Source organism: Cebus imitator, unplaced genomic scaffold (assembly GCF_001604975.1).
Source record: "Cebus imitator isolate Cc_AM_T3 unplaced genomic scaffold, Cebus_imitator-1.0 Scaffold397, whole genome shotgun sequence".
Taxonomy (NCBI): domain Eukaryota; kingdom Metazoa; phylum Chordata; class Mammalia; order Primates; family Cebidae; genus Cebus; species Cebus imitator.
Window position 1 is genome coordinate 540,867 of NW_016107712.1, and position 22,976 is coordinate 563,842.

Here is a 22,976-nt window from a genome sequence, read left to right on the forward strand (position 1 = left end):
GGAATTTCCTAGTCTGTGGGCAATAAAAACGCGGCGTCCACTCACCCTCTGCGCTTTCACTGGGAGCTGCAATCCTGAGCTGTTCCTAAACGGCCATCTTGGATCGTCCCTAAGTTAATATTCTTAATGTAATTAAAACTTTGCCTAGCCCTTTACAGTTCTTTCTGGTAATATTATTATAGCTGAAAGTTTAAAGATTTTCAAACCATAGTTATAAGAAGGTGGAAAGCTTCCCATATAAGTAAAGGTCAGGTTTACTGATCATGGGATAGATTCAAATTATTACAAATGAGAAGGCCGTGTGGCCCAAAGGTGTATTTCAGACTTTGAAAAGGGGGAAGGACACATCTATGTGAAAGCTAAAAAAGTTGAGCTCGAAGAAGTAGAGTAGAATAGTGATTACTAGAGAGTGGGGAGGGTTGTGGAGGAGAGGCAATAGAGAAAAGTTGGTTAATTGATACGAAATTATAGCTAGATGGGAAGAATAAGTTCTAGTGTTCTACAGCACTTTGGGGTAAGTATAGTTAATAATAATTTATTGTATATTTTCAAATAGCTAGAAGAGAGAATTTTGAATGTTCCCAACACAAAGAAATGATAAATGTTTGAGGTGATGAATTTACTTATTACCCTGATTTGATCATTATACATTGTATACATGTATAAAATTGTATGCAATTTATAAGGTATACATTGGTATACATGGTACCCCATAAATGTGTACACTTACTGTGTCGATTAAAAGTAATAAACATAGGCTGGGTGTGGTGGCTTACACCTGTAATCCCAACACTTTGGGAGGCCGCAGCAGGTGCATCACGAAGTCAGGAGATTGAGATCATCCTGGCCAACACAGTGAAACACCATCTCTACTAAAACACATAAAATTAGCTGGGCATGGTAGCACATGCCTGTAGTCCCAGCTACTTGGGAGGCTGAGGCAGGGGAATCGCTTGGACCCAGGAGGTGGAGGTTGCAGTGAGCCGAGATCTCGTCACTGCACTCCAGCCTGGTGACAGAGCAAGCCTCTGTCTCAAAAATAAATAATAAATAAATAAATAAAATAACAACTATAAATAAAATAAATGAAAAGGAGGAAGACTAGGAAGAAGACTATTGATAAAGGATGTACATCTAAAATGTATACAAGATGATTGTAAATGTGAATACCTCTTTTAAATACATAATAGGAATAGTAAGCATTCTCTAAATAATTCTGGTGGTGGCATTTTGGAAAAACATCTATAATTGTGAAAAACTTCCAAATTTAGTATAGCTAGTGTACATTTCTTATATTTTGGTATGAATCAGTCCTGAAGAATAACCTTTTCCTTTTAAGGTAACAGGCCTATGTGTTGCTTGAGTACTGGGAATGAGAAGTCATGCTTCATGAACAGGGATTAAGCTTTTTTAGTTTTCAAGTTTTTGAGTGGAGGGGCAGAGTATGTTTTTTCAGTCTGTGTAACTTGAATTCAAACTCTGGATATTTTCAGATGTAGCCAGCAATTGTCTTGCTTCTTAAGTTCTAACAGTGTGTTAAATTACAGGCATAGAAGCCAGAATTACTGTCTTTTTCTTTTTTGTGTGAAAGATATAATCCAACATATATGAGTTTTTTAACCTTTTTTTTTTTTACTTTGAACTGGTGATAAAAGAAAGATCCTTTAAGTTAGGATAAAAGGGATAAAATAAAGATCCTATAAGTTGGACCTGCCTTAAAAAAAAAAAAGATTTTTGATTTGCGGTACCCTTGAAAGTCTCTTTAAAAAAAAATGAGAAAAGTCAAAACAATTTTAAAAAAGAATAAAAGTAAAAAGAATAAATAAAAGATTGATTTTTAGGGGAGATGAGTAGCATTATTTGGTTTGCATCTTCAACCATATAAAAATTAAACATATGTATGTCAGTTTCATTTAGTAATCACTGAGAAATCAATGAGCGGTATAAATGCTAAAGCATTTACTCTCATAATATTCCATTATAGTGTAATAGGTGTTTTATTCCTATTTAAGAATTGTAACAGTTTTAGGAGAGTGTTGATTGCATTCTATTATTAAGTTTTGACAAATGAATACTAAATAAAATATTTACTTAAGTAGATGAAATGGTATTTTAAAATACATATAATGAATGTCTCAAAAACCAAGAATATGTTTTCATAAAACAAAGGTCTTCAGAGAAATACCAAAATATAACTTTCTTAGTTGGAGGAAGGGGGGATATTATGGACCAAATCCTGGTTTTGTGATTCCACTTTCCACAAAGCTAGTCCTTCACTGACAACAAGTAGGATGGGAAAACATTTATGAAACTGGAGCTGCAGAACACACCTCGAGCTCTCTTCCAGTGTATAGGGTACTTTCAGGTTTGTCAGGAACTTAGAGAAAAGTAGTTTTACTGCCAACTTTCAGATTTCCAATTCTTATTCTTTATTTGAAAGGTCTCATCTACAGAGGACTGGTCTTTCAATAGCAAGTTTTCACTTCATCGACAACATCACGCAGATGGTAACAAACAAATGCTTCATCAGGCTGGACTTCATTTCAAACTCCCCCAAAGCACAGATCCATTACGCACATTTAAAGATACCATCTACCTTACTCAGGTAAGTTGTTTTCTTTCTAGAGTTGAACAGGGTCTTGCAGTTAATGTAAGAGATTTTGTAGATTTTGTAGGCTTCATATGGTGAAAAATATTCAGGTTTTCATTCTACTGGTTAAGGAATTTATTTTCTTTGAAGTACATATATGATGACACATAGGATATAAGATAGTTCATTTTTGGCATTTGTCTCTCTTACAAAAACAGCTCACAAAATTCTGAAACAAATTGTGTGTTAAAATACTCCCTACTTCAAGATTGCGCTAAAGGTTTAGTAATTAAGACAGTGACATTTCCCAAGGATAAAATAGAACAATGAAACACAATAGAGTCCAGAAACAGATCCCTGTATAATGGACACATGATTTATGGCTACGATGCCACCACAATTCAGTATAAGAAGACTCATTTTATCAATAAGTAGTGTGTAACACATGGATACTTTTATGGGAAAAGAAATAAACTTGATTCCATATATACAAATTAATTTGATTGTTGGGCATGGTGGCACACACCTGTAGTCCCAACTACTGGGGAGGCTGAGGCGGGAGGATTGATTTGAGCCCAGGAGTCTGAGACCAGTCTGGGCAAAATATCAAAATCCTCATCTCTAAAAAATAAATTAAGAATAAATTATAAAAACTTCATTTGATCAATGACTGAAGACTCAAATGTGAAAGGTACCATAATAAAGAGAATACATGTAATAGCTTCATAATTTGGGGATAGATAAGAATTTTTATATGGAACATAAAAAACACTAACTAGAAAAGGAAATATTGATAAATTATACTCCATTGAAATTATGGACACCATTAAGTATAAAAAACACCATTAAGATAGAGAAAAAGCAAGCCACAGATTGGGGACCAGTCGTTTTAATTCATATATTTGATAAAAGATTTGTATTCAGAATAAACAATAAGAAAAAGCCAGACAATTTATTTAAAAATGGATAAAAATCTTGAACAGGTATTTCACCAAAGAAGATATCCAAAGGGCCAATAAATGTATGAAAGTGTGCCCAATCTTGTTTTAAATCAAGAACATGCAAATTAAAGCCATACCAGGATACCCCTATACACCTGGCAGAATAACTAAAATTAAAAATATTGACAATACCAACTACTGTTGAGGAAGTGAAACAGATGGAAATTTTAGACGTTGTTAGTAGGAGTTTAAATTTGTTTAACCATTTGGAAAATGTTATGGCAGTTTCTACCTAAGCTAAATGTTTGCTTCCCTTTTGAATCAGCATTTCTGCTCCTGGCTATGCACCTAAGAAGAATGAGTTAATATGTCCACCAATGGACATCTAAAATAATGTTCCTAGCAGCATTATTCACAATAGCTCCAAAGTACAAACAATCTAAATGTCCTTTAAAAGGAGAATCTATAAACAAACTGTGGTATATTCATACAGTGGAATACTCCACAGCAATAAAAAAAGAATAAGCCACTGATAACCAGCATCAGCTTGGATGAGTCTCACAGATATTACGTTGAATAAAAGAAACCAGACATAAAAGGATACATAACTGTGTTGATTTCCTTTATATTGAAATTTAAGTATATTATAGAAAAAAGTATAGATTAGAAAAAACAATCAAGATGATAGTGGACAAAGTAGTATTCACTACTCTTGTGGAGGAGGGTGAGGAGCAATGATTAAGAAGAAGTACAAGAGAGCTTTGTTTTCTATCTTGACCTGAGTAGTAGTTACATGGATGTATGCATATATCAAAAGATTTGTGAATGTTACAGCATGCACCTTGCTGGATTTTAAAAACAGTTCTATCAAGGTATGATGGACATATCATAAAATTCACATGTTAAGTGTACAGTTAAGTGATATTGATAGAGTTGTGCAACCATCACCATGGTCCAATTTTGGAATACTTCCGTAATTCTAAAAAGATCCCTTGTACCCATTCACACTCCCACCTTCAGCTGCAGGAAAACATATTATAAATCCATATTCTGTTTCTATAGATTTTCCCTTTTTCAACATTTCATATAAATGGAATTATATAATATGTGATGTTTTGCATCTGGCTTCTTTCACCTAGCATAAAGTTTTTGAAGTCATCCATGTTACAGCATGTACTTTATTTCCTTTTTCTTGCCAAATAATATTCAGTTGTATGGTTATACAGTTTTGCATATCTATTCGTCAGATTCATCTGTTGATGGACATTTGGATTGTTTCCACTTTTGACTATTATGAATAATGCTGTTATGAATACTCATATAGAAATCTTCATGTGGACATAGATTTTCTTTTCAAAGGGTACAAATATATGAGTGGAATTGCTGAGTTGTACAACAATTTCATGTTTATCTTTTTAAGAAACTGCCAAACTGAATTTTGGATAATGTATTCATTTTACCTTTTTTATTCACCTATTTTAGTTCATTAAACTGTAACCACACTTAATACTCCATTAAAGCAGCTGCTTATTTACCTACTGTTTTTGCCATACTTGTTTGAAGTTCTTAGAGAGGAGGTAAAAGCCTAATCTCAATCATAAATTTGATCTGAAGTAGATAGAAAGGTTTTAAAAACATAATCACAATTAAATTTTCCTATCTTAGTATCTAAAAATGTATGGATTTTAATCCAAATTTATGCTCACACCTTCATCAATGTTCTCCTATATGAAGACACAAACCCTATAATAGATGCTGAAGCAGGAAACTGTAAGCTGAAAGAACAATCTTTTTTAGAAGTTGATGATATGATTAGGAGTATTTTAATGTTTCTATCATAATCTTATAGGTTAGGGCAGTTTTGCCAGGGTGGTATGTAATTCATGAACTTACCAGAACGCAAGGTTAAAGACAATGCTGGTACCTGTCCCTTGAAAAGTGTTGCACTTTATCTTTTAAGTTTTTTCACAGATAATATTGTTAAAGCATTTTGGTATATGAAATAGGCTGATTATTATTTTTGTGTGTGTGTGTATGTGTAAAAACATTTTCTGCTATTGTTTTTATGCTGGATTTCCTCCTTCCAGCTGTTTTATTACTGTAACTTTATTCTGTTCCTCGAAACTATATTCTAAGAACTGACAAATAATTTGTCTTTTTTGAACTGATTAGCATTCAAGATCTATCGTTAGGAACTGGGGATTCAAGTGAAGTTATTTACCACCAGTTTTTGTTGGTGATGATTTTGTCTGAGAGTTGAGCGCTAGTGTCCTCTCAGGCTTTGGCTCAGAATTGGACTTGTCCTCCTGTGGCTTGTTAGTGTCTATTTTGGCCCTTTCCAACATACTAGATGAGATCCGTGATGAAAGAAATCAGGGTTATGATTATTTTGTTTTGTTTTCAGTGTCAGATTCTCTTGACTGGAATACAGACAGAAAATGTTAGGGTTTTAGAGTTTTTCCTTGTTACTTTGATTTCAGAACAGTCCCCTTTAATCTGTGTATTAGAAATAAAGCCCTTCTCTGTTCCATTTTCTCTGTTCCTCCTCCCACCCCTGTTCTTTTTCTCATAGTCTGTCATACTGTTCTGAAGAACAGAGTGCTTGCCTTTGTGCTACTTTCTAGACAGTTTAAGGAATATTTGCAACTGTCAGCAAAGTTTTAGCTGAGAAAGCTGTGCAGTAAATTTCTTCACATTTAGAATCCTTCCCTATCTTCTCTTTATCTTATAGCCATAGAGATATGGGCTCCTATCTCATTAATTCTCCTAGTATTCCAGGATAATCTTGCCTCACCTTTTACTCTCTCCACTTGCCCTGTTACATTGTATTCCAAATCGCCCCTATACATGAGCACGCCCTCTTAAGCTGTGTTACACAGGTCTCACTCTCTAGTTTGAGGACCAACTATCTAAATGAACATGTCTAAACTAACTTTTGGATGACTTACTCTACCTGCATGCCCTCTTATTGGCTACTAGGAGAGTAGGCCAGCCCAAGGACATTAATTACGAAGCCCTTAGCTTACAGCCTTCTCTAGTGCTCTTCACGTGTCTACTGAACAGCTAATGATGGCTTGGGGATGTCCTTGAGAAACTCATTTTCTTTAGGGGCCGATTTTATCTTCCCATGCTGTAACTAACTTGATCATAAGAACTAACAACAAAAGATAGGTGATGCTGTAGGCGCAGGTTTTGATGATACCTGCTGCCCTGGAATAGTTATCTGTTTGGTAAGTAGCACTGAGACACGATGGAAGATCCAGGCCATACTGAGCTTTGTTTTGTTTCTGTTACATCTTTATTATCATTGAACATGTGTTCAAATTTAGGGTTTTAAGGTCTCCACAAAAGAGAACTATTATACATTTAGCGCAACCGGGTACAAGACAGGCTCAAAAACAAAACTGAATTGCTCATTCTAATAATAATCTAGAGAATCCTTATATTTAAATTTAAAAAATGATCTCAATAGGGACATCCTAAGTAAAGGAATATCAGAGAACGTTATTGTTATTACAGGTGGACTAGCCATAGAGTTGTAAAATATAATTTTTAGCTTTTACTTTTTTTTTTTTTGAGATGGAGTCTAGCCCTGTCACCCAGGCTGGAGTGCAGTGGCGCGATCCTCCGCCTCCTGCATTCAAGAAATTCTCCTGTCTCAGGGTCCAGAATAGCTGGGACTACAACAGGCGTGTGCCACAACACCCAGCTAATTTTAGTAGGGCTGGGGTTTTGCCATGTTGGCCAGGATAGTCTTGAACTCCTGACCTCAGTGATCTGCCCTTCTCAGCCTCCCAAAGTGCTGGAATTGCAGGCGTGAGCCTCCATACCTGGCCACTAGTTACTTTTTTACTGTTGACATACTTAACAACAAAACAATAATTTAAAAATATATTCTTGAACAATGACACATGTATCAGAGAGCAATAATGCTTAAAAATGCTAAATAAAACATCTGTGAAAAAGCTTTCGAAATTAAAAATTTAAATGTAATTAAAAAATGACATACTTAGTTTTAAGATGAGAGTAGAGTGAGCAAAGGAGGGGAAAGAAAGAGTGACCACTAACATTGTATATTATATATTAGGAGTTTATATAGGTATCATGTAATTGAACAATCAAGCAAATATTTAGCATTCTATGGGTACCTACTAAATGCCTGGTCCTGGATCATGAAGTGCCTTGTAAATCTTGTCATTTAATTCTCACATTATCTCCAGACACCCATGTCACTCTTTCCATTTTATGTATGAGGAAACAGAAGCTCAGAAAAGTTAAATATTTTGCCTAAGACCTCAGGGTGATGAATGGAGCAGGGTTTCTGCTTTTTAAACTGTAATATTGTATCCCTTCACAGTTGCAATAATGGTGTTTGGTTACATAGTTAACAGTAATTTTCAGCAGTTAAATAAAGTAGACATTAGAAATTTTGCACATTAAATAAAGACCTCATTAGAACACTGGAGAAAACCAATGAAGCCAAAAGTCGGTTTTCGAATAGATCAACAAAATTGACAATCCTTTAACTAGACTGGCCAAGAAAAAAGAGAAGGCACTCAAATTACTAAATCAGGAATGAAAGGGGAAATATTACTACTCACCTTAACTGAAATGAATAAGGTGATAAGAGAATACTAGACACAATTATATGGCAACAAATCAGGTAATTTGGATGAAATGGATGAATTCCTAGAGAAACAACCCATGAAAACTGAATCAAGAAGAAATAGAAAATCTGAATAGCCCTATAACAACTATGGAGAGTGAGTTAGTAAAAACAACAACAATAACAACAAACAAACAAGCAAAAAAATCCTTCTTCTAAAAGGAAAAGTTTAGAACCAGGTAGCTTCACTAGTGCCTGGCTTATTTCACTTAACATAATGTCCTCCAGGTTCTTCCATGTTGTCACAAGTGACAGGATTTTCTTCATTTTTAAGGCTGGATCATATTGTATTGTGTATATGTACCACATCTTCTTTATCTACTCATCTGTTGATTTCATATCTTGGCTATTGTGAATAATGCTGTAGTGAACATGGGAGCACAGCTCTTCAACGTACTGATTTCATTTTCTTCAGCTATATACCCACTAGTGGAATTGCTGGATCATATGGTAATTCTATTTTTAATAGTTTGGGAACCTCTATATTGTTTTGCATAATGGCTGTACTAATTTACATTTCAAATGGTAAAAAGAATAAAATGGGAGGAAGAATCACGTTTTCGACAAGTGGTGCTGGAACAATTGGATATTCACGTGCAAGAGAATAAATTCAGACTGCTACCTCATACCATATACAAAAATTAACTCAAAATGGATCAAGGATCTATATGCAATAGCTAGAACTATAAAACTCTTAGAAGGAAACTTAGGTGTAAATTTTATGGCTTTTGGTTAGGCAACAGTTTCTTGAATTTGACAATAAAGAAATTAACAAAAAAAATAGACAAATTATACTTCATCAAAAACAGAAAACAAAAATAATCCCTTTCATATGGCGAAAGACACTATCAAGAAAGTGAAAAGATAATCCCCAGAATGGGAGAAAAAATTTACAAATCATATGTCTGATAGGGACCTAGCATGCAGAATACATAAAGAACTCTTAGAAATCAATAACGAAAAAGACAACTGAATTTAAAAATTGGCAAAGGCTTTGAATAAACACTTCTTTAAAGAAAATGATGAGTAAACTCATGTAAAGAAGCTCAACATCATTAGTTATTAGAAAAGTGCAAATCAAAAACTACAGTGAGATACCAGTTATATCTACTATGATATCTACAATTTTTTAAAAAAGGAAAATAATGAGTATTGGCAAGGATGTGGAGAAATTGGAACCCTTATATGTTGCTGATGGGAATGTAAAATGGTGGTAAACAGTTTGTTAATTCCTTAAAAAGTTAGACATAGAGTTTACCGTATGACCCAGCGTATGACCTAATTTTACTCTTAGGTATATATACTCAAAAAAATGGAAAAAAAAAAGTTCACTCAAAAACCTGTTCACAGATGTTCATAGCAGCATTTTTCATAATAGCCAAAAAGTGGAAATAACAGTTTTTCAGCTGATGAATAGACAAGCAAAATGTAGCATATCCATACAATAAAATATTATTCAGAAGTAAAAAGGAAGCCAGTCACAAGCCACATATTTTATCATTCCATTTATGTGAAAAGTCCAGAATAGGCAAATCCCAGAACAGAGGAAGTAGATTAAGTGGTTTCCAGAAGCTGGGGAGAGGGAAGAATGGGGAGTGACTGCTTCCCAGTATGGTGTTTCTTTTTGGGGTGATGAAAATATTCTGGAACTAGATAGTGGAAAAAATTGCACAACCTTATGACTGTGGTAAAAACCAATGAATTATAACCTCTAAAAATGATGAATTTTATGGTATGTGAGTTAAATCTTGGTTTTAAAAACAGTTTTATTGGAGGATTCTTAGTGTCAGGATAATTTAACTAAATAAAGTATATAGATATTGAGAGAGCTAAGTCACATGGGTACTCCAAGTCCCACGGGTTGGGGGTGTGTTTCTGGAAAATGTAGTCCAGCTACAGCTCTCTGGAGGAAAGGTTTATGGGTTTTGGAAGACCGCTAACAACCACCAGTGCCAATGCTGGAATTGGGACTTAAGTCTTGGTATCTTGATCCAATTTCTTTTCACCATACCATTTATTTGCTTCTCCTAGGAGACAAAGTAAGTGTAATCAAGCTGCAAAGAAATAGCCTTTTTTTTTTTTTTTTTTTAGAGTCTTGCTCTGTTACCGGGCTGGAGTGCAATGGCACGATCTTGGCTCACTGCAGCCTCCACTGCCTGGGTTCAAGTGATTCTCCTGCCTCAGCAGCCTCACAAGTAGCTGGGACTACAGGCGCATGCCACCATGCCCAGCTAATATTTTTTGTGTTTTTAGTAGAAATGGAATTTCATTGTGTTAGCCAGGAAGGTCTCGATCTCCTGACCTCATGATCCACCGCCTCAGCCTCCCAAAGTGCTGGGATTGCAGGCTTGAGCCGCTGCATCAGCCAAATAGGCATATTTTTAAAACTAAAATAGATTTGTCTGCTAACAGTGGACTGAGTAACCTAGAAAATGGCTAAGCATTTATCCCTCTTATGTGTAAAGACTGCCCTTTTTAGGAAAGGATGCATGGATGTGTAAATTTAGGTACAGTTTTTAAAGGGGAAGGGGAAGTTCTAGAGATTTTCCAGAGAACTAGGATTGTACAACATCCCTTAAGAAGTATAATGGGCAATAGCCTTCTGCATTTTTATGAACAAAGGTGTCATTCATTAGCTTTGACTGGTACCCCCTGGTTTGGTTAGATTCAGGTCTATGTTATTAGCATGCTACCATCTGTATGTGGAGAGTACCACACTGTGCCAGAGCCTGGAGCACACAAGAGTCTTGGTTATGCTCTTTCATGCTAATTTCCTGTAAGAGAGGCTACTACATAGAGCCACTTTAGCTCTCTTTTCTTTTCATTGCTAGCGAGGGTTAGGAATCTCACTTGCATTTAAAACTTTTTTCAAATTTTGAAAATTCTAAGGGACTAATAAGTTTTATCTATTAAACCAGGACAAAGTAAATTATAGTGAGGAGATTAATGTTTGAATGGATATATAGAAATAAACATATCTTGCACATAATGCTGAAATTGATACAGCTTAGAGACTGAAAACTCAAATGTTTATAGGGGCCATGGTTATTTTGAGGTGGCACCAATGTTGCTCGTTTTGTGAGATTCTTACTTTAGAACATTTTCTTGCTACTGCTGCTGTGTTCCTAGTGGTCTGGTTTCTGAATGAGAAGGCGTTTCTTTGTCTGCTCATAGCTAATACCATCTTTTGCCTAAATGGTCTACCTGAATTCACCCTACCCCCCTTGCAATCCTTTTCTCCTTCAGTAGTCTCAGTCATCTTTTGGAAGTGCAAATCTGGTCACATCACCCTTTAGTTTAAAAGCCTTTCGTGACTTCCATTTGCCTTCAGGATGCACACCAACACCTTCAACATGCTGCCTTCCAAGCTCTAGCCCCTGTGATTCTCACCAGCCTCTCTTCCATTGCTTCCGGCTTCCTGTGCTTAGGCCCTCTTGGCCTTCCTTAAATTCATAGCCAACCTGACATCCTCCTCCCATGGCATGTTGTCCACTCTGTAAGGTTCTGCCCTCTTTCTTTTTCCCATTCCTCTTCTTTTAGGCCAATCCTCACTCTACAGCTCTGCCCAATTACCCCACCATTGGGCCAACAACATTGCACACCTCTCCTACTTAGCATTGTTACTGTTTAATGTTTACCTGTCTTTGGTGATTCTTTGATGAAGGCCTGTCTTCTACACAATCTGATAAGCTCCATAGGGTGGGCTGTATCATTTTTTGCTGGGTGGGGTGCCCGTATGTAACATAGTCTGCAGGTACTTAATAAATATTTGTTGAATGACCAAAATTTCTTCCTGCTTCCTTTATGAAATTTGATGGCTGTGACTCATATAAGTCATACTCTCATCTATGACTTCCTTACTAGTCAGCCTTCCGAGCTTTTTTGCTTTTATGGGAAAGCATCTTGGCTTAGTCTTTTGGTGGCCATGTGCACTGTTCTTTTTCTTCCTCTGAAAACCCAAGCCCTACTCTAAGGCCATCTTGTTCTCTGACTGAAAGCCTTGCTGCTCTGACCATCTCTCTGGGCTCTCCTCAGTGTTACTCAGTGGCCCATTTATGAGCCCCTCCTCAGCACAACTCCAGGCCAAGAGCATGTGATTCATGTGTCTGTAACAGCAGCAATAAAAGAGACTGATTTTTCAATGATGATGACAGTAATTAAGGGTCCTGTGTGAAGTTCTTTAGTTTATCTTAAACAAGAACTAAATTCATTTGTCTCATTGCTGCAATTTACCATCCGTTCTGCTGCAACGAAGGAATTACATTCATAAGAATCTTACCTTATCAAAAACCATGACATCAAAACAACTGTTTGACTAGAAAAAAAGTGTTAGGGATTGGATATCAGACTTGTAATACCAATGTTATTTTTCATATAGAATTATTTCTAGTAAAAGTTTTTCTTAAAAAAATAGCTGTGAAGCCAGGCACAGTGGCTCACGCCTGTAATCCCAGCACTTTGGGAGGCTGAGGCGGGCAGATCACAAGGTCAGGAATTCAAGACCAACCTGACCAACGTGCTGAAACCCCATCTCTACTAAAAATACAGGCACAGTGGTGCGTGCCTGTAATCCCAGCTACTCGGGAAGCTGAGGCAGGGGAATCGCTTTAACCTGGGAGACAGAGGTTGCAGTAAGTGGAGATTGCGCCATTGCACGCCAGCTTGAGCAACAGAGCGAGACTCTGTCTCAAAAAAAATAGCTGTGAAAATATTAGCAAAATTTATCAACGAAAATAAGCTAGTTTTAGACTACATACAGCATTTGTTCTGGAATAATAGTCTTTGTTTTTCTTTATGGCCTACATTATCATTAGCAAACCTTTCACACCATCCTATTTCCTTTGTCACCCATTGTTACAGTAATTAAACACCAAGCCTCCCACACAAACCTGCTGTTACAGACAACAGCTTCTCTCATGCTAAGGGGCTAGTTACAGACAGATCTAGTATAATGTATTCCCAATACTAATTAAATGTTCTAATTTATCCAAATTGCTTAAAAAAAAAAAAAACCCAAAACAAAACTAAACCCTGTAATTTTCTCAAAGCTAACCAGTCTACATCAAACAATAACACCTGTGTATAAATGTTTTCCTGAATCAGGTGATGCAGGCCCAGTGTGTCAAAACAGAAACTGAATTCTACCTCCGCAGTCGCAGTGAGATAGTGGATCAGCAAGGGCACACCATGGGGGCACTTTATTGGCAGTTGAATGACATCTGGCAAGCTCCTTCCTGGGCTTCTCTTGGTAAGTGTTTCAGTGTTCTTTGTGTGATTAAGAGAAAGCAACACTGTAGGGAGTGGGACTGAGAAAGCATAGAGCCGAAGGGGTCAGATCAGCCCAGGCAGAGCTACGATCAAAAGAGGTCATTTTTTAAAAAGCCCGCCTACGAGCTACAGCCACCCAATTCACCTTAGCAGTCTTTCCATGAGCCTCAAGGGTAACCTAATTATGAGTTCTGTGCTGTGCAAAGTTGCAACAGCAGGCTAAGAATGGGATAGATTCATATACATAAGTCTAAGGCATGTGTCTTGTAATTACTGGATAGAATTTTGAATTTATTTAAGAGGACATTCCGGGGCTAAAGAAGCATGAACTTAAGCATCCCTTCTTCTGCGTCAGATAATTCAGTCAGGTAAATGTTTGGCCTGGTTATATGTTAACGTTTCCCTTTGTCTGATACCCCTTTATGGACAGATAAAGATGTCCTTTAAGGACGTAATGAAGATGACTCTTAAGGACATCTTTATTATGCCCTATTTAGCTCTTTGGGAAAAGGTAGTAGAGGCAGAATCCCAAACGGGAAAGGTGACCAATTGAAACAGTTCAACTTGCAACGGGTGAGATGATTGGCATGGGACCTGCAGTTTGAATTATTCCATCTATTCTGGTACATTACAAAAAAATTAAGGAATAATATTGCATCTTTGGCCTTCACTAGAGGTGACTTGAAACAAAGTTCAGTTAATAATGCAAAGAATCGTTTTGGGTCAAAAATGAGGCAAGGCTACACAGTAGAAAGGTTGGGTGAGGCTCTTAAATTGGCTGTAAATGCAGATCAAAAGAAATTCATTCCAAACATGTTTTCATTAGTGCCAGATGGATGACTCTTACAGAGGACTGGATTTCTAATCCAGTTTCGTTGTTGAGACTCTTTATCAGCAGTAACCAGAGAAGAGAGCATTTGAGAATCAAGGGTAGACTTGGGGGGAAATCCTTCTGGGATGCTGGAAAGGTGGCCAAAGAGATGTTCAGAATCTCTTGGATACTGACTCTGCTTTCTGTCTGTGGATGAGCTTGGGGACTTCTGAAACTGAATTTGATTCAAGAAATGGGAGAGCCTAACTTTTGTAAATATTCCTTTAAATGATGTAGATTATTCCTGAATTCCTCAGGAAGAGTAGGTCTGTGGGGGAAAAAAAACCACTCAAACTCAAAGTGCTTTTTTGTTTTGTTTTGTTTTGTTGAGATAGTCTCAGTCTGTTTCCCAGGCTGGAGTGCAGTGATGCAATCATGGCTCACCGTAGCCTCCACCCCACAGGCTTAAGCCTTTTTCCCACCTCAACCTTCTGACAGTCTAGTACTATAGCTGCGCACCACTATGCCTGGCTCATTTTTGTATTTTTTTTCTGGAGACAGGGTTTTGCCATGTTGCCCAGGCTGGTCTTGAACTCCTGGTCTCAAGCAGTCTGCCCTCCTTGGTTTCTCAAGTGTTGGAATTACAGGTGTGAGCCACCATGCCCAGCCTCAAAGTGCTTTTTTAATTCCCTCACTCCACAACAACAATCAACACAGAAGACTTCTGTGACCACACAGAATCCTCCCCCACACACCAAGCAAGCAATCACTTTTGCAGTGGACATCATGTGAGTGTCCTCCAGCTTAAGCCTGACACTATCTACCTGAAGATAGCATCAGATTCTATAGGTTGATAACTCAGTTCCACAAAGCTGCCTTCCCCCTTTAGACACGTCACAAGTCTGGGTCACTAGAACTTCTGACTGACCAGCTTCAAATTGGGGTTCCCACGACCGCCCCCTCTTTGTATTTAATTTGCTAGAGTGGCTTGCAGAACTCAAGGAAACATTTTGACCAGTGTATTATGAAAGGATATTTTAAAAGGCTCAAATAAACAGCCATATGAAGAGATACATGGGGTGAAGTCTTGAAGGATCCTGAGCACAGGAACTTTGTCCCTGTGAGGTGGGGGTGTGCCACCCTCCAGGAATGTGGATGAGTACTTGTTCATCTTTCTGTCAGCCTTCATGTGGTCAGCTATTTGGAAGTTCTTTGAACTCTGTCCTCTTGGGCATTATAGGGAGACTTCATTGGATAGCCATGATTGATAACCATGTAGAAATGTGATTGGACAAAGCGGATATAATCTAATACCATTAGACTGAGTGGAGAAACCCAGCAAGGCCTGTCCATTCAGCTTCTTGGCCTCTCTGTGAAGCATTCCCTCCTTCAGGTTATGGGGCAGGATGCCTGCTGAATAAGTGTCTTATGACCCACAATCAGATTAGAGTGCTGGCTTGGGCTGGAGCAAAGAGGGAAGAAGTCAGAGCGATAGATTCTGTTACTGAGGCCTGCTTTTGAGTCCTAAAACACCTCAACATTATAACAAGAGTCTGTTACAAGGGCTATGGTAGTTATGAGCTAGGAACTATTTCAGTCTGTTCTCATGCTGCTGATAAAGACATACCTGAGACTGGTAATTTATAAAGAAAAAGAGATTTAGTGGATTCACAGTTCCACATGGCTGGGAAGGCCTCACGATCATGGCAGAAGATGAAGGAAGAGCTGGGCGCGGTGGCTCAAGCCTGTAATCCCAGCACTTTGGGAGGCCGAGGCGGGTGGATCACGAGGTCAAGAGATCGAGACCATCCTGGTCAACATGGTGAAACCCCGTCTCTACTAAAAATACAAAAAATTAGCTGGGCATGGTGGCACGTGCCTGTAATCCCAGCTACTAAGGAGGCTGAGGCAGGAGAATTGCCTGAACCCAGGAGGCGGAGGTTGCGGTGAGCCGAGATCGCGCCATTGCACTCCAGCCTGGGTAACAAGAGCGAAACTCCGTCTCAAAAAAAAAAAAAAAAAAGAAGATGAAGGAAGAGCAGAGGGGCTTCTTACATGGCAGCGGGTAAGAGCAAACTTCTGCAGGGAAACTCTTCTTTATAAAACCATCAGCTCTCATGAGACTTATTCACTATCATGAGAACAGCTTGGGAAAGACCCACCTCTATGATTCAATTACCTCCCACCGGGTCCCTCCCACAACACATGGGAATTGTGGGAGCTACAATTCAAGATGAGATTTGGGTGGGGACACAGCCAAACTATATCAAACTCTAGAATAAAAATTATATATATATATATATATATATATATATATATATATAATAATATCACCAAAGAAAAATGATATATATGTATATACTAATATCACAGTAGGAAAACCCAAGTACCAGAGCTTGGCTGTTTTCTAAACCCTGGCAGGACCCTGCCTGCCTGAGGAAGATCACTGGCTCCTTGTACTTGTTAGGGAAAACAAGTATCAGGGAGAAGCTGTGACAAGTTGTCTATATCTGCTTCTGCTCTGGGGGCCTCATAGCCCCCATTTAACTGTTGATTGGCTCAATAAATCCACTGCTTATAGTGGGTGTGGGTGGGGAGGTATCGGGTTATCCTTTATCACCTGAAATGGTTATACTTTAAAGCAATCAATGGCTACCTAGAATCTATAAGTTCTTATATACAGTCATGTACGATATAACATTTCAGTCAACAACAGAGTGCATATATGATGGTGGTCCCATAAGATTATAATGCTGTACTTTCACTGTCCCGTTGCTATATATAGAATTACTTACAGTATTCAGCACAGTAACATGCTGTACAGGTGAGTAGCCTGGAGCAACAGGCTATACTGTATAGCCTCGGCGTGTAGTAGGTTATACCACCTTGGTTTGTGTAAGTACACCCTATGATCGCACAATGATGAAATCGCATAATGGCATGGGTTGTTAATGCCTGCGCAGAGGTTGTGAGGATGGCATGACATAATGTCCAGAGTGTTCAGAGCCCTTCACAAACATGGGTGCCCTTCACTGTTGACTCTCCCTCACATGCTCACTCCCTTAGAACCCTGATGAGCCACACACAGCTGGGTCATTGAACAGTGCCTCTCTGACTACTTGACCTTGCCATCTCCCGACACTCTTGATTGTTTTCAGAGTACGGAGGAAAGTGGAAAATGCTTCATTACTTTGCTCAGAATTTCTTTGCTCCACTGCTGCCAGTAGGCTTTGAGAATGAAAACATATTCTATATCTATGGTGTGTCAGATCTTCACTCGGATTATACGATGACACTCACTGTAAGTTACTTGGATTGTTTTCTAAGATAGAAGGGGACTTTTAGATTATTTATTTAGTTGTTTGGGTGTATTCTTTTGGGAAAATGAAAGAGAAATTAATTTAGAGTTAGAATACATATATTCTGGCTAAAACCCTGCCATTTATGATGTGACCATAAGCAAAACCCTTCACATCTTGGTGATTCAATTTCTTCCTCTGTAAAATGACCAGTCTAACTTCTTACAGGCTTTCTATGAATAGCGAATAAAATTACTAGATGAAAGCAAATTATATATGCTGTAAAGTGCCCCTTAAATGCAAGGTTATTTATAATTATTAGAGACTGGAAATAGTCCAAACTTTATAAAAAGAAACGGTTAAAAATGGCATGATATAGTGAAAATCAGTAGAACTATTCAGAATGGCATATGGAAAACAGATTTGTATTAAAAAAAATAAATTTAAGTAAAAAGTCTTAGATGGCTATAGTTTGGAGGACACTAATAACACTGAAAATAGGTCACATTTACAGAAAAATTACAACGCATCAGGTACTGTGGCTTCCATGGATTATTTTTTAAATTCCCACAACAGCCTGTGACATTACTGCTGTTATTTTAATTCTACATATGAAGAAATGAAGACTGAGATGTTAACTTAGTCATGTAACTAGCACTTTGTGGGACTGAGATTAGAACTCAGATTTCATAGTCTGTTAACCATTTCTGCTCTCCTGACTTGCAGCAATTATTACTACTATTGTTCCCTAAAAACATAGCAACCAAGAAAGCCTGTTTTTATTCTGTTTTATTTCTCCCCAGGTGAGAGTCCATACTTGGCATTCCCTGGAGCCCGTGTGCTCTCGTGTGACTGAACATTTTGTGATGAAAGCAGGAGAGGCTGTCTGCCTCTATGAGGAACCAGTGTCTGAATTGCTGAGGAGATGTGGGAATTGCACACGGGAAAGCTGTGTGGTTTCCTTTTACCTTTCAGCTGACCATGAACTCCTGAGCCCGACCAACTACCACTTCCTGTCCTCACTGAAGGAGGCCATGGGGCTCTGCAAGGCACAGATCACTGTAAGCACAGGCCATGGTGAGGACAAGGGGCTGTGGCCTTGTAGGGCTCTCCTGCTCTTGGGCCAGCTCCTTGCCTCCTGAAATTTGCATGTGTCCCCTCCTTGGTGCTGAGTTTACCTGAGGCCTGGGGGAAGACTGGCCTCTTCCCACATAACGCAAACACCAAATGATTTCTATTTCAAATCCAGGATTTGTCAGAGTTGCTGGTGACCACCATTCATGTGTCCCGTCACCCCTCCTTAGTGGGCAGGTGCAGTAATGGGAGAGGAGGCTGGAGTCATCACCATTGCCTCATGTCTACTATGTTCCAGGGTCTGTTCTGGGGGCTTCACTGCATAGTCTCTGACTTTCACCACAGCTCCAAACATTATCATCTGCATTTCATAAGTGAGGAAGCCAGTTTAGGAGGTTAAGTTATGAGCTTGAGGTCCTGGAGCTGGGAAGCATTGGAGCCCAGCTGACACAGTCTAATTTTAAGTAGAGTCTATTAATATTCACTCTGGTCTCTTTGATTTATTGCTTCAAAGTAGCTCAATCACCAAATCTTTTTATAATTGCCAAGATATAAAAATGGGATGATCAGGATGTGTTGTTATAAAAATTGTGCAGCTGGAGAATTTGGCATTTGTCTAGTAGGTTAAAAACCTTCCCTTCTTTCTCCCCTACACATAGCAATTGGAAATACATGTTTTTAAATTTTGCTATCCTATCTCCTGGACACTCAGGAAATATCTTTCTAGAAAGTTACATTCTCTATTTTTAGAAAATTTTAAATCTGTTTTACACTTTTACTTCATAGAGTTTTCTACATTTAATTTAAAAATATATGTAACACCTAATCCTTGTGTTTTATTTTAAAGAGGCCTAACAATTGAAAACATACCTTCTTTCTAAATTAATAAATAGTTACATAATAAAATCCAAGTTATCTGTAACAACTAATAGAGAACAGAACAGAAGGAAATAACATACTCTTACGTACATTTCTTTCCAAAAAAGAAAAACAAAAACTATGTACTGGATGAATTTGTAGTCTCTAAACTTCCGATTTTGAAAACAAAATTGTTTTGTTTCCCAAGTTAGGCCTTCATGACCTTGAGGTGGGTAATTGGGGTGGGAGAAAAGCAGGGCTCTTTCTTTGTTCTATCTCATTTTGATTTCAGTGAAAGTTGTCTTTCTTAAGGAGAGAAAATGATATTAATAATAATGTTAGTTGACATTTATTTCTGGCTTAATATAGACTAGGTACTTGGCTTCTTATCTCAAGGGAGATGCCAGAAACTTGTTCTCCCCATCTCCCTGAAGCCAGGGTGCAAGCTTGAATCCCAGGCTCTGCAGTCAGATATTCAGAGAAGAGATTTCCAATCCAAAGAAGGTGACCAGAGTGAGCAAGGCACTGGCCTCTCTTTCTGCCCTGGTCTTGAAGCAGTAGTACCTGGGGCTGCCCTGGCAGCCTCCTGGGCTGGCTGGCAGGAGCTGTGTGAACCTTGTTCCTGTGGCTGCTTTAGGAGGTTCCTTGGAACAGCTGGGGGGTGTGATCTGGGAATTTGCCATCTAAATTCAAGCCTGAGTCTCTGGCCCTGAAGAGCTACCTGATACACTTTATTAATTTTCTTTTCTGCTTGTATCAATAGGTTTCCTTGTGTATAACTCAGAACCCTGAATGATAACATATTGTACAAATATGTAAGGCTAAATTATATATAGTGAAAATGGCTCTTTGAAACTGTTTTTGTAACACATAACATATAATGTAAGGCTGAGATGTTGCGTGATAAATGTGCAGCTTAAGAAACCAGGTGGGGCCGGGTGCAGTGGCTCACGCCTGTAATCCCAGCGCTTTGGGAGGCCGAGGCGGGCAGATCATGAAGTCAAGAGATCGAGACCATCCTGGCCAACATGGTGAAACCCTGTCTCTACTAAAAATACAAAAATTAGCTGGGCATGTTGGCACGCGCCTGTAGTCTCAGCTACTCGGGAGGCTGAGGCAGGAGAGTTGCTTGAACCCAGGAGGTGGAGGTTGCAGTGAGCCGAGATTGCACCACTGCACTCCAGCCTGGCACCTGGCGACTGAGCAAGACTGTCAAAACAAAAAAAGAAAGCAGGTGGAACTCAGCTCCGTGCTCACGCTAAGAGAGGCTTGCACACCCTTACCGTCTGGGAAGTGGTGCATCCTCTGGGCATATGCACTTCAGCTAATTAAGTGGAATGGAGCCTACATGATTTAAATGGCACTCTCTCTTTTTGCTACTATTTTGTGGAATTCATTTTACATGTTACATGTAAAAAAATGTTAATAATGTGACTTTACTGAACTATGCAATAAAAGAGAGAAGTTCTAATGGCAGAACTTTTGTAAATTTCCGGCAGTGGGCTTTCTAGATTGCTGGATCTTTTCAGAAGACTCGAATATAAGCTCCACAGTTGAGTTCTGTAGTTAGGTCCAGATATAGCCTTAGAAAGTCATTAAAACCACCCAGGCTATATGTAAAAATGTTGCTCTGCTGATGACACTCTGAGAAAAACTGTAAAAGATGTAAAGCTTTGAGCTTCTTGTGAAATATTCTTAATGATTGGAGACGATGTGTTTCCTTGATTTGAGATTATAATTTGGTAACTTTCCATAGCCTCTAGTCATTTTCTATGTATTGTTATGTGATTGAAACTGCCCGTTAGCAGTTGTAGAACCAAAGATTTGGGAAATGCACTCTTTAGGCCCACATAAATGTTTACAGGAGCTGTATACAGACTCTATAACTCTTCCCTCATTCCTCACTTCATTTCTTTTTTTCTTTTTCAGGCCATCATCTCTCAGCAAGGTGACATATTTGTTTTTGATCTGGAGACTTCAGCTGTCGCTCCCTTTGTTTGGTTGGATGTAGGAAGCATCCCAGGGAGATTTAGTGACAATGGTTTCCTCATGACTGAGAAGACACAAACTATATTATTTTACCCTTGGGAGCCCACCAGCAAGAGTGAGTTGGAGCAATCTTTTCATGTGACCTCCTTAACAGATATTTACTGAAGGAATCTAGGTTGTATTTTCAGTGGACAAGGGAAATAAAGCATTTCTAAAGAACTGGTTGGAGAGGAAGACAACAGAGACAAGGAGAGAAGCCGAGAGACACGTCTGCTTGCTGCCACGCCTCTGAGCGATTGGTCTGTGAAGAGTTGTACACTGAACAATTTCAGGGGAAGCTGTTAACCCAGGCGATATCCTCAAACAAGCCTGTGCCTGGGAGTCCTGGAATCTGTGCTGGGACTGTGTTTTTAGCCCTTCACCTCTCAGCTTTAGCAAGACATGGACTCGTTATAATAAGATGGCCCTGCAGGGGGTCACAAGAATGTGACATGGCAGGATCCGTGGAACCAAAGGGAAGGTTTCCAGGTGATAGAGGTTTCATAGTTGGCTTTGGGGCATACTGAATTCTCAAATGAAGTGCTTTGTCCTTATTTCAGAGGGAAATGGAGGTTGAAATGTTACAACAAAGATTTCTTGGTGGTAGCCATGTTGATAGACAATTTAGGAGGTTGATTGTTGCTATTTGATTACTTTTTGGGGTAGGACACTTTTTTCATTTATGGGTTTTGTTATAAGATATTGTTTTAACAACAACTTCTTTTTTTAAAGGCTGATAGAGTGATCTTCCTTTGAAAAATATGCTCACATGGAAATGAATGTCACTGATATTACTGGAAATTTCTGGGGGTCCTGACATTGGTCATCACCTATGATAGTGTGTGGGCTTTACACTTTTCTAAATCCAATATGCTTTCCAATGCAAAGCCTGCAAATTGGATTTAAACTTGTGGACCATGGCAGCAAAATGGTGTTCCTTTTAGCTTGAGTTTAAATAATTTTATTTATATCGACTAATTTTAAATTGCAATAGAATTGTCTTATTATACATTACTATGTTTATAAAATTACATTGATGATAATGCAAATGAGGCAAAATGTTAATAAGTAGCTATTTGGGTAAAGGTATATGGGTATTTTTCTATAAGTGTGAAATTACATAAAAATAAAAATTACATACATTACATTGACAACTTGATATTTCACCTGTGGTTTATTTAACCATTCTATAAATATTCAATTGTGCCCAATACAGTATTGAACCCTAATTTCCATTTAGCTCTGGTTATTATTCTGCTTGGCAAACTGAGAGTTTGAAGAATCTAAACTAAGACATGTGAGAGGTTTTCTCTGGAAACAGTCATGTAATTGGTTATAGAATGGACCAGCAAAGAGTGTTAGGCTTTAAAACTGAGATATTATTAGTAGTTTTGGTTTTAAAAATGAGAACTATTAGGTTCAGTGACTCTAAAAGACAATC

The 22,976-nt window shown here is 38.3% G+C and overlaps 1 protein-coding gene across 2 annotated transcripts in view; it reads left to right on the forward strand.

The window, feature by feature from the left end:
* Positions 1 to 22,689, forward strand: part of MANBA (mannosidase beta) — a 113,957-nt gene extending 91,268 nt beyond the window's left edge. For both annotated transcript variants that reach the window (XM_017508659.2, XM_037731409.1), the window contains 5 exons: positions 2,441 to 2,605; positions 13,301 to 13,445; positions 17,435 to 17,577; positions 18,379 to 18,636; positions 21,437 to 22,689. In XM_017508659.2, the coding sequence (XP_017364148.1) occupies positions 2,441 to 2,605; positions 13,301 to 13,445; positions 17,435 to 17,577; positions 18,379 to 18,636; positions 21,437 to 21,661 (936 nt within the window). In that variant the 3' untranslated portion in view covers positions 21,662 to 22,689. The remainder of the gene's footprint in view (positions 1 to 2,440; positions 2,606 to 13,300; positions 13,446 to 17,434; positions 17,578 to 18,378; positions 18,637 to 21,436) is intronic.
* Positions 22,690 to 22,976: the final 287 nt, after the last annotated feature.